This window comes from Cherax quadricarinatus, chromosome 44, assembly GCF_038502225.1.
Source record: "Cherax quadricarinatus isolate ZL_2023a chromosome 44, ASM3850222v1, whole genome shotgun sequence".
Classification (NCBI taxonomy): Eukaryota; Metazoa; Arthropoda; class Malacostraca; order Decapoda; family Parastacidae; genus Cherax; species Cherax quadricarinatus.
Window position 1 is genome coordinate 9,882,475 of NC_091335.1, and position 12,603 is coordinate 9,895,077.

General features: G+C 35.9%; 1 protein-coding gene across 2 annotated transcripts in view; it reads left to right on the forward strand.

Moving 5' to 3' along the window:
* The window catches only part of LOC128697558 (transient-receptor-potential-like protein), a 622,300-nt gene that overhangs the window by 588,489 nt on the left and 21,208 nt on the right, over positions 1–12,603 (forward strand). For both annotated transcript variants that reach the window (XM_053789343.2, XM_053789342.2), the window contains one exon: positions 820–976. In XM_053789343.2, coding sequence (XP_053645318.1) covers positions 820–976 — 157 coding nt within the window. The remainder of the gene's footprint in view (positions 1–819; positions 977–12,603) is intronic.

Below are 12,603 nucleotides of genomic sequence, written 5' to 3' on the forward strand. Positions count from 1 at the left end.
AATGTACAGCTTGCAACTCTCCCTACTACTGTTCCTTCTTCTACTCTTTGCAACTCTCCCTACTACTGTTCCTTCTTCTATACCTTGCAACTCTCTCTACGACTGTTCCTTGCTCTACACCTTGCAACTCTACAACTGCGCCATGTTCTGTCTACTCTAACACCTCATGCTAGAGCAGACACAAGAAGTTTCCTGTTACTACTGAAAGCACTTAACATCTGTGTATCCAGGGCGTCTTATTTATTATCATCGGGAGAATGTGAGGTAATCAGGAGTGATCCAAGGTGGAGTGGAGATGTAATCCACTGTAACAAGAGCCCTTCAACGGCATGAAGCCCTTCAATGGCATCAAGGACGGACGAGCAGAAGTGATCCAAAGCATAAATATTCAGCAGAAAGATACACACTGTGTTATAAATGAGGAGGGTGTCGAGAGTGAAGGGCTCTTGCTCATAAAAAATTGAGCGACCTTTTCCTGCCTTAGATCAAAGCTAATCGCCTCAGATTCCCCATGTGCTGCACGGCACCTGCTTGGTAAAAGTGTCTTATGGGTGAAACGTCGTACTGATAAAATATCTTTTGTCATGAGTTTTTTTTTTCCAGTCTCTTGTGGGCTTACTATGATGCTTAAACTAGGGAACTCTTCAGAGTCATACACAAACTAAGAAAGCCTTCATAGTCATACAGAAACTAGGAAATACATCTCAGCCATAATCATGACTGGGAAACCCTTCACAATCATACTCAAACTTGTAACCCAATAATACCTCATTGCCATCCCAAATCGAAATTTACATCTATTTCCTCTCCGGATTGCAGACATTGCCAAGTTTTTGTTCATCTTCTTCCTGGTGCTGACAAGCTTCGCCTGTGGCCTTAACCAGCTCTACTGGTACTATGATCCTCCTAGCTCCTCGTGCAGCAACGCTGCGTCTGGGGACACCTCCTGTCACACTGGCTCTGACGCCTTCAACACGTGAGTCACGATTCTCAGATTGGCATGTCCTTTTGTCAGCTGAGGAGGTTGTAAAACGAGGATGTGTGGTTGTGGTGTGATGGTGGTGTGTTGTAAAGCGTTTGTGTGGTTGTGGTGTGATGGTGGTGTGTTGTAAAGCGTTTGTGTGGTTGTGGTGTGATGGTGGTGTGTTGTAGAGTTTGTGTGGTTGTGGTGTGATGATGGTGTGTTGTAAAGAGTTTGTGTGGTTGTGGTGTGATGATGGTGTGTTGTAAAGAGTGTGCGGTTGTGGTGTGATGATGGTGTGTTGTAGAGAGTTTGTGTGGTTGTGGTGTGATGATGGTGTGTTGTAAAGAGTTTGTGTGTTTGTGGTTGTATGTTATACATGGTTTGTGTCTGTGGTGGTATGTTATACATGGCTTGTTTTATGTGGTGGAATGTTATGAAGGGTTTGTGTGTTTGTGGTGGTATATGTACATGATTTGTGTGTTTGTGATGGTATATTATGCATGATTTGTGTGTTTGTGGTGGTATATTATACGTACATGATTTGTGTGTTTGTGGTGGTATATTATGCATGATTTGTGTGTTTGTGGTGGTATATTACACATGCTCTGTGTGTTTGTGGTGATAATAATATTATACAGGTTTGTGGAGGTGGTAACATGTAATATATCAGAGGGATTTTTGAAGATGAAAGTGTTATGTAAGGGGCAGCAGCATCTGTAAAGCTAATACAAGTCGCACAAGAGATTTTATGTACATGTTGTGAAGTGTCTTTATATAGGTGGGTAAGTGTGTGTATGTGTGTGTGTTAATACATATTTCTAGCTACATGAACAGAGCTATGCTTGTAGTACCCCATCTGTATTTAGTTCGTCATATATTTTTTTCAAGTTTCCATTAGTTGTAGAAGACAATAACTCTCTGATACAACTCCCCCTGTTTGTGAAAAAAAAATATTTTTATTCGTTATTTCTGCGACCATATTTTTTTCCTCTCTCTTTTATGAAAGCTGACTCTCCTCTGTGTTTGACTTCCGTCTCTTCCTCAGTTGGTTCCGTGTAATCCTTATCCAACAGCTCGTCTCTATTCATTCTCCTTGATATTTTCACTATTCACACTCCTTGCCAGCTCTGGAATCGTCCTTACCTTATTTTTTTTGTCCGAGAAAACCAAGAAAACTTTAGATGAGAGCAGGCAATAATGTTTTTCACACAGCATTTACATCCAGATAGCTACAATTCATTCTCTTGTGAGAAGACTCTCAGTGTGTTGCTACGCTACTCTGTATGATAGTTACATTAAGGGAACATGAGCTATGTTTTCCCTGTTATATTCCATCACATAGGATGTATACACAAGAAGATGATGAAATCTGTCAGTCACAGCTGGGAGACATCAGTAGGCCAATGACAGCTTCGCGAAGTTGTCAATATCCTTGCAAGCTAAACGGTTTCGTTCCAGTAAAGTTGAAGCAACTATTGCGAAGGAATTAGTATTTCTCAGTATTGCCTATCACACAACATATTTAACACACACACACACATTATAATATATATATATATATATATATATATATATATATATATATATATATATATATATATATATATATATATATGTCGTGCCGAATATGTAAAACTGGTCAATTAGCAAGAACTCATTTAAAATTAAGTCCTTTCTAAAATTTTCTCTTATACGTTTAAAGATATATTTTTTCATTAATGTTGATGTAAAAATTTATAATTTTGCGCCAGAAGGAACTTAGAAAACTTACCTAACCTTATTATAACAAGCGCAATATATTTTAGCCTAACCCAACTAAATATATTTTAAATACGTTTACAGTAATTTAATACTAAACAAACACAGTGAAATATATTTTTTTCGTAAGGTTCAGAATGATTTTGGCGAAATTATTGCATACACAAATTTTCACTTGTCCTATATGGCAAGATGAGCGTTGCTATTTAAGCCAAGATCGCAAGTTTTGCCTATTCGGCACGATATATATATATATATATATATATATATATATATATATATATATATATATATATATATATATATATATATATATATATATACATGAATGAACACAGAAGTGTTTTTGTTGACGTTCCTAAAATTTTTAACAATCTTCTGGAGTTCATACATAACTCTAAAATAATGGTAATTTATTTAAATTTCCTATTGATCTCTTCCTAAATCTCTTCACAAACTCTTGATTCTCAATACAAGTAACGAAGGCTTCCATACTTACAACCAAACATAAATTATTCACCTTTTCAAGGAACTTAAAATATTTGGAGAAAACAGCACTAAATGAGGGAAGTGCCTAGACGCAAGAAAATATAAAATAGTTTCATTTATATTTCTTCTCTTCTGTTGACTTACATTTTCCCCCATAATTGTATATACAATAATTACCGTATTTATTCATATTGAACCATGGTTATGATATGAGCTAATGAATTAACATTAAACTATTGCTTCACTTGGCACAGTAACTCACTCATCTGTAGATTCAATTAGATTACAAGATCTGTACATTAATTGTATACAATACCGACAAGACGAAGAATTAAGACATGTGCAACATCTGGGTATCTTTATTTGTAGACGTTTTGCCACCCAGTGGCTTTATCAATACAAGGGTATCATGCCGTTATACTGTACTGATAAAGCCATTAGATAGTGAAACGTCTACAAAAAAAGATACCCAGATGTTGCATATGTGTCTAATTCTTCATTACAAGATCGGCTTTGATTCAGTACTCCATATTATTTGATTTACTGCTATCCACAGATGCACGCTGATATTTTGATTCACATTGATCTACAGAACCACTTTGTTTTACTGAGTTCGAGCTAGAGAACAAGTTTGATATAGATGAATGGTTCAGAGAACCGACAAGTTGATAAATTAGACACATATCCAAGTGTTGCAAGTGTGTCTAATTTATCAACAAGTTTGATCCATTGATTCACTGTGATCTACAGAACCAGCTTGTTCTACAGAATTGATTCGCTTTGATCTACAGATGCAGTTTTATCTATGTCACCTGTGATCCACAGATCCAGCATGATCCATAGATTCCCAGCTTCAGTCTAACTTTTCCATAACCCCTGATAAGAATAACTGTCTAAAACGGTCATTTTGATTCATGTATCGAGAATTATCGACACACATGATACTATACTTTTTTTTTATTTATAGTCTTGCTCTTTTTATGTTTTTTCTATGTACGGGTTCCCATGAACCACTGAAAACAGTGTGAGTATTGCTCAATAATAACCCACATGGAGACAGAAACACACAAGGTTAATTGATTTGTATATTTCGACCCCCTTCTGGGATCCTCTTCAGCATCCTCTGCAGAGGATCCCAGAAGTGAGTCGAAATGTACAGATCAATCAACCTACTGTGTTTCTGTCTCCATGTGGGTTATTACTAAGCACTGACAAATGTTTATTAAACTCTATTATTATTATAATCAACAAAGAAGCGCTAAGCCACAAGGACTATACAGCTTATTACACTGTAGCTATTCAGTGTGGACACTGTTTATGTTTTCAATATTATCAAAATTTGACTAGTAACTAGTGTTTTATGTTGGTCATTAATGCCGAGGTTAAATTAGTATTTATTTACATATTTAACTAGGAATACTACCAATCTAGTATTATATTTCCTCTCACCAGTATTGTATTTTCCTACAATATTTGAACTGAGTATGATTTTGGTCCCTGACTCGGGTCTTGGTCATGTGATGACCCGTCACTCAAGGGTCTTTAAATTCCACCCTGAAAGTATATTTTACATACTTCACAATGTGAATTATGGAACATTAGTTTTTAGATCTTTATTGGGTAAAATTTTTATTGAAAAATTGTCTTTTGCTATTATGACCATTTCCGGTGTTTTTCCTACTGCAGAATATTCTGATTCTCAAATTTCCTTAGTGACATGATCAGCATTTATTAATTTATTATTCAGCATTTATTACCTCTAAAATTTGTACACAGATTAGTCAGTCATCTCTTGCTAATTGACTCATCACTGTTAAGTTCATCAATGTGATTCATCATTGACACACTTTTGACGATTTATTTTTTTTTTCCAATTTATTAACTATTTTGTAAAATTAATACATTGTGCTTCATTGTTAAATTATGACTGCACTGAATGTCCCTACAGATTTAGCGCTTTCGATTATTACAATAATAATACATTCTGTACACTTGATAAGGTTACAATCGTGGGCTATTTTGACTGGTATATTTATGGACTAACTTTCACTTTTTAAATAATAATAATAGTAATAATAATAATATTTATGTTTGATAAGGTTAGAATCGTGGGTTATTTTGACTGGTACATTTATGGAGTGGCTTTCATTTTTTTCAATAAGCTTTAATTCACTGTGAATCATGTATGCATCTTGGGTTGATCTTCCAGTTTTTTCTACTGAATCATTCCTTCTTGTATTAATGCCTGTGTGTTTCTCGCGCAGTGATGGTGGCGAGTACAAAGGCGGCTTCAAGACGTGAGTGACACTTTCTGGTGCCATCCTACCAAAACACCTTATTACTTCTTACCTTTAAAGGTTGCACTCGTTCATCACCCTTAAGAGGCTATCCTTGTATGCTCCCTTAAAGACAGACTTAAATGGGTTTTATCCTTTGGACTTTATGGGTGTTTGGAGAGGATATCCTCATCTTTTCCCCCTTTGAAGGGTGCCTTTAATCGCTTTCATGGAAGGTCACTATACTTGGCTCCCCTTAAATATTCATGGTAACCATTATATTCTCTCTCTCTGAACGTTCCCATGACGTAGTCATCCCTAGAAGTAATCTGTATTCATTTTCCCCTTAATTTGCACCTAACAGCTGCCTTTAAAGGTCAAAGACGCGTGTTCTTAGGAGTTGATCTGGAAGGTCTGTACTCTTAAGTGATTCTTATTAATGTTAAAGTCACGGGTAAGCGCCAAATCCGAAGGGGTCATGCAGCGTTTTAAGTGCAATGAAGCTTCCAAAGAGGTTCATTCTTGCAGGTCAACTTTATTATAAGAAATACATAATTGTTGCAGTTGCAAGTTGCATCCACCACGCTAACCATAAAAAAGATCATTTAAAGCCTGTTTTTAAGAATCCTTAAAGACGGATTTTAAAATAATTCACCTTTAAAAAAAAAACTTTCTTTTTTTCCCTACTGCTTCATAAGTCATTTTTAAATTTAAGTTTTATCTTTAAATATGATTTTTAACCCTTAAACTGAGCAACGCTATATTATATACTGTGTACTCGCGGCTCGTCCATAGGAGCTGCAGAACCGCAGTCCCCCCAGTTGCTCATTGCCAGATGTATGACTTCATCAACCTTATGCTAAAATAATATACAACTGACAAATATATTACAGGAAAAATCTGTTGTATGTTGTTTTCAATGTATTTATAAGCGAATTTATATTTTTTGTTGAAACGAGATAAAAAATTATTAAAAATAGAAGTTTGATGCGGTACAATAGTATAGGTATTACTGGCGTTACGAGCCGCCATTGACTGATTAATGTATTGTTACGTAAATAACTGAATACTGTGTATATGTCGTACCGAATAGGTAAAACTTGTGATTTTGGCTTAAATAGCAACACTTTTCTTGCCGAATAAGGCAAGTGAAAATTTGTGTACGCAATAATTTCACAAAAATCATTCTGAACCGAACGAAAAAGTATATTTCATTGTGTTTATTATTAAATTACTGTAATTTCATCTAAATATATTTAGTTGGATTAGGCTAAATTAAATTGCGCTTGTTATAATAAGGTTAGGTAAGTTTTCTAAGGTTCTTTTGGTACAAAATTATTAACTTTTACATTAGCATAAATGGAAAAAAATATATCTCTAAACGTATAAGAGAAAATTTTAGAAAGGACTTAATTTTAAATAAGTTCTTGCTAAGTGACCAATTTTACCTATTCGACAAGACATACACATAATATACTGCCAAGCAAGGAAACCGAAGACACTGTATAAATAATATACTGCCATGTGGGGGAACTGGACACTGTGTATAGTGGCAGGTGGGTAACAGGGGAGAAGATATACTGTATATAACGTCATACGGGTAACTAGACACTATGTATAGATAGACAAACATTTTTTTTAGTTTAAAGGAAGCGAGACGTGACACAGTTTTTGTCAGGAGAGAACCTTGGCTGTTATCCCCTGAATTTATGTCCAGTCAAAAAATACTTTACGTCAGAACTCACAATAGAGTAATAACACGATTGTCAACAAACTGCGGTACGGGTGGGGCTTGAACCATGGTGACTGAATCTTAAAGCTTCAGGCCAGTGCGTTAACCACTGGGCTGGAGTTTTACGACTCATTCGCCATGGTTCAAATCCCACCCGTTCCGTTGTTTACCTCACGCCAGTGTATTCAGTATTATTATTATAATCAGAGAAAGTGCATTCAGTAATATTCTAGTAGTGGTATATGCGTAAATCAACGGCACCTTGATTCGGTAGCGATGCGTGAGCGTATTTGTTACTCTAGGCGCTGTAAGCATATTAGTCATTAGGCTAACTTTTTTTGAGCAGCTTCCATTCCCTGTCCAAAATTATCTAATTTACTGACATAAATCAATAGTGTATATGTTGGCAATTAGTGCAAAAATTATTTTTATATATGATTTCTTTAATTAAAATAAAAACAAAAAAATATTAAAGTTACAGGTGCACAGTTTAAGGGTTAATTTGGCTTTGTAGATCATTAAAGCAAAACATAAATGCCATCCATAAAAACCAGTGATTTTCTTCCATCATAACATATTAGCTTCATTTCCTGTAGTTTGATGCTATACACACAAATCACCTCAGTGTAGTCTTACCGCTTAACTTGTTTCACCGAGTACGGACGTTTTTCAGAGGGAAACAGATGCTGACAGGTAGGGTAGTAGAAAGACACGTATGGCTGAATAAGCTATTTGCAGAACGTTTCTCTCACATGTGAGTTTTCTTCTATCTATAACTGGAAAAAATCCCCCTGTGGGCGAGAAGTCGAGCAAATAAAGACTTACTCAGCCGTGAGTGTATATTTGTCGATACATAAAAAAAAAAAAAAAAGTCTGCAGCTTATTTTTTATTATCGACTGCAAAATAGTAATTTTGTTTCAAGATAATCTCCTGTCAATATATATTTCCAATATATATATATATATATATATATATATATATATATATATATATATATATATATATATATATATATATATATATATTTTTTTTTTTTTTTTTTTTTTTTTTTTTTTTTTTTGGACTAGTAAATGTCAGTCAGATTTCAACCATTTTCAGGAAATATTTTCAGCCGATGGTTAGCATTAAGTTACTTGCTTCCTTCTGCCGGTGTACGACGACAACCAGGTAACAACTTCTGCTGGAAGTAAAATACAGAGTTATCCTCAGTAGCTTGCATAATTCACTGGTTATCGCTAGTCACACCAGGAGAAGAAAATGAATAAATTATCGATTTATTATGTTTTTAATGAGTAATTTGAACTACTTAGGCTAAACATGTATAGTGAGTTATTCCCGTATTTTCGTAGTTAGGAAGAACTTACGTTGATGGTATCTCAAGCTGCCATATAAACTATAAAATATCTTGTTATGCTGATATAATACTCTTGGATACTTTTCCAGTTCTCTACTATTATGTATATAAAGATTTTGTAGTGTTCTTTCCGCATAGCTTTTTCCTAGTTTGTTAGTCTTTTTTCTTCTAGTAGACCCTGCTGAAACATCATCCTTTCCCATTTTTCCACATCTACGATCATGTACAAGATTCTTGCCCACCCTTCGCGGGGAATACGTACCCGAGCACCCACGAGGTCATCCGTGAAAGTATTCGCGTTTACCTGAAGTGTGAAATTTTTTTTTAATATATATTGTGTATATATCTGTATTAACAGTCCTGTAATAATAGGATAAAGATGCTTACTCTGACAGTGGTATAGTGAGTCGGAATGTGCTGTGTAAGGAAGTGCCTTAGTTAGCCAATGCAATCAGCTATACTACCTTCCTTGTGGGCATTATTATTATTATTTAATCACACCGGCCGTATCCCACCGAAGCAGGGTGGTTTTTCTTTTTAAATTTAGTAATTTATACAGGAGTTATTAGCCCCATGCTCCCAGCATTTTAGTTGCCTCTTACGACACGCATGGCTTACAGAGGAAGAATTCTTTTCCACTTCGCCATGGAGTATTATTATTCTTACTAAACAACTTATATCATGGGGAAAACGCAAAATCCGTCTGGATGATAGAGCACCTGTGGACTGGGAGATAAGAAGGTTTGATTCAAGTAAGGAGAGGATGTCCAGCCAACATTATTCATTCTTTGGTATTACTTTGGGCACAACAGAAAGATAAGTATGGTAAATTTCACTGAAAAAAGTTATGTAAGTAGATGTGCTTATGTTTACTCTCCATCTGTCAACAATCACTAGGCACTTTAATATCGAGTCAGTGGTTAGATGTATTACGACGGGCGAACTGGAGCTGCTAAGGAGTGACAATTATGTAACCCATATACTGTTTACACCCAATTGTGTAGCGCATGAGGAACTACAACAATGAAATATGCAGCAACTTCTGAAACTTCTCTTCAAAATCTCAAAAGCACAGTGTCATCTATTTTCATTATTATTATTATTATTATCCCATTCATAAAAACTAAACCATAAGGAGGTCATGCAGCCCTTGGAAAATAGGAGGTAGTTAGTCTGATCCGAGGAAGAGGAGGGCAGTTCCAATTCTATAAATCAAAATCTCTTCACCAGTATCAAGACACCCGCCTCGAAGGGTAGTTTTGGTTACTACAGAAACGAGCCTAGCAACTTTTACTGCACATTATTTGCATTTATTCCTTTATTTTTATAGTCTCCTAATTTTATTTTCCAAATATATATTTTTTCTATTTTTTCCTAGTCTATCCTCGTCTGTTTCACTATAATTACAGTCTGTGCTTCTCATGGACTGTCTTACGATGATTGTTATATTCTCCTATATTCCCTGACTGGGGTAAAGTGGTAGATGAAAGAGCGCATTACCGACAATTAGGAAGACAAAGATATTAAGTGCAGATCAAGTTTTTATTTGGACAACGTTTCGCTCTGTGTGGAGCTTCATCAAGTTATAACTTTATAAAGCTCGACAAAGTTCAGCAAAACGTTTCCCCCATAATCCAGCTTTTATTGGAACAACCTTTCGCTCTGTGTAGTTTCATCAAGTTATGACTTAATAAAGCTCTACAGAGAGCGAAATGTTGCCCCCAAGAAATGCTCTTCAATTTGTCTTGGGTGACGAACTAATTATTATAATCATGGGGGAGCGCTAAACCCGTAGGATTATACAGCGCATGTGGGGGGGGAGATGAGAGGTACTCAGGCTCAGTTCAGGGAACCGAAGCACAGATCCAATTCCCCAGATCAAGAGCTCACCAGCGTCAAGGAACCTCCCTTAGGGGGGGGGTGATGAACTAAGTATTGTGATTCAGACATAATAACTAACAGCCTACTTGTACAACGTCTTTCCACGGTGTGAAAATAACCTCCTCTAGATAGTTTGAGTATGAATGCGACTCACAAAGTCTGAATAAAACTGAATATAGTCCGTCAAAATATTTTAATTTTAGTGGTAGACAGGAAAAAGTCTGAAAATTCGTAAATCATCAGCCGTTTCGTATTACGTATTTTAGCTAAAAAAAAAAGAATATGTCGGAAAATGCCTTTCCGTGTGGTATTCAATTATCCATGTGCTTCTTCAATCGCATTTATCCGCCCCCCCCCCCTCCAAAAAAAAAAATGCACTATACAGAAGTATCATGTGGGAGTTCGATACGTGGATAGGGTAAAGTAATACTCACGTAAGCTGGTAGTACGTATAATTACAGACAATGTGGGGAGCGCCCAACAGCCTGCCTATCTCCTTGCTCACTCTCGTATAACTGACTATTTATCATGTGGGAGTTCGAACACGTGGATTGGGTAAAAATACTCACGTAGGCTGGTAGTACGTATATTGTAACTGAAGTATGTGGAAGGGCGCCACAGCCGATCCTGCCTCTCTCTCGCTCACTCTCATATAACTGACTGGCCGCCCACAGTACCCATATGTGAGGGGGTCTTTGAATACTGCTGTGGTCAGCACAATATGAATACAGACAGTGACTCAGGCAGAGACGGTTGGTAGTGAGTCATCTACTGGTACACTGGTTACTGGTAACTGGTTACTACTACTGAGAGAAGAGCTTCAGAAGCTACTGTACTAAATGTCAGTAGAGGCAACAAATATGCTGACAGAATGTAATATACTATGAACTGATATTGTACAAAAAAATAAAGTTATATGATTCATGTTAAGCGCTAAACCCATGTGTGGGTCATTCAGCGCAAGACGTGGTGGGGGCTTGATCCTCCGTTTGCTGAGCGTCACACAGACGCGCTTCCTATTTGTACTCACCTAGATGTACACTACACATATTGTACTGTCTCTGATTTTTACGAACAAGTTTAAATTTTGCACCAGTGATGTCTATTATTCATTTTTAGCGTGATTTACAATACAGGAAATAATTTTAATTGTCATATAGATTCCTGAGGATAATTGTTGTACATCTATTTATTCTAGCAATCATCTATTTATTCTGGCAAAATGTCTAACAATTCCAGGCTAAGACGGCGGTTCCAGAACTACGGTTCAGAGCTTATGAATTTACTTGACACTTTTTACTTTCTCTTCATTATCATCTAACTTAATAAAAATATCTAATATCGATCTCCTTTCCTTTCATATAGTTGATAATATGAATGTAAAACCAGGTGGAATGTAGCAAAGATGCAGAACACCATTAACAAATTTGTAGACCGAAGTATGTTAAACACAAAAAATTGCACATATTTTGGGAATAAATTTAAATACCACCCCTGCTCTCAGAATGCTGTAATCTCATTCTAGTTCTTTGCAGCATCATTCATCATCACTACAGAAAGTTAACAGGCAAGTGAACGTACTAAAACACTTAACCTTTTTTGCTCCATAATTCAGTGTGTTTAACCCATAATTCTAATTAAGATAAACACTGCTTAATTTTTTTTTTTTATCTACAGGTCCTCTTACGTGCCATTATCTGGACTGCAGCAAAGAGATGAGAGGTTTAACAACTATTATGTAGCATTTTGTATTTTAATTGTAATGGGAAATTCACAGCTTCTAAATATAGGACCTATAATATGAAGTTAATACAACCATCCTTGTGTAGGGTTAAATGTGGAAGATTTGTTGAGACTATATGCATACCATTAATATTTTGTTAAGGCAGAACCAATTTAAAATTAAAACAAATTCAAGGATGAAGCTCAACTCATCCTATTACATACGTAATTAGTTGTTAAAGTTAACTTTATCAAATCAAACTATCATTTTTTTTTTTTCGAATATAACTTCAGCGACCCCTGACCACCCCTTCCCACACATCAACGGTACATGGCTATTGCGTTCATGCCTCAGTCACTACTCTCACCTCATGTGAATACTGTGCACTCTTTAATCTTGAAACCTTTTACAGTGGTAATAACTGA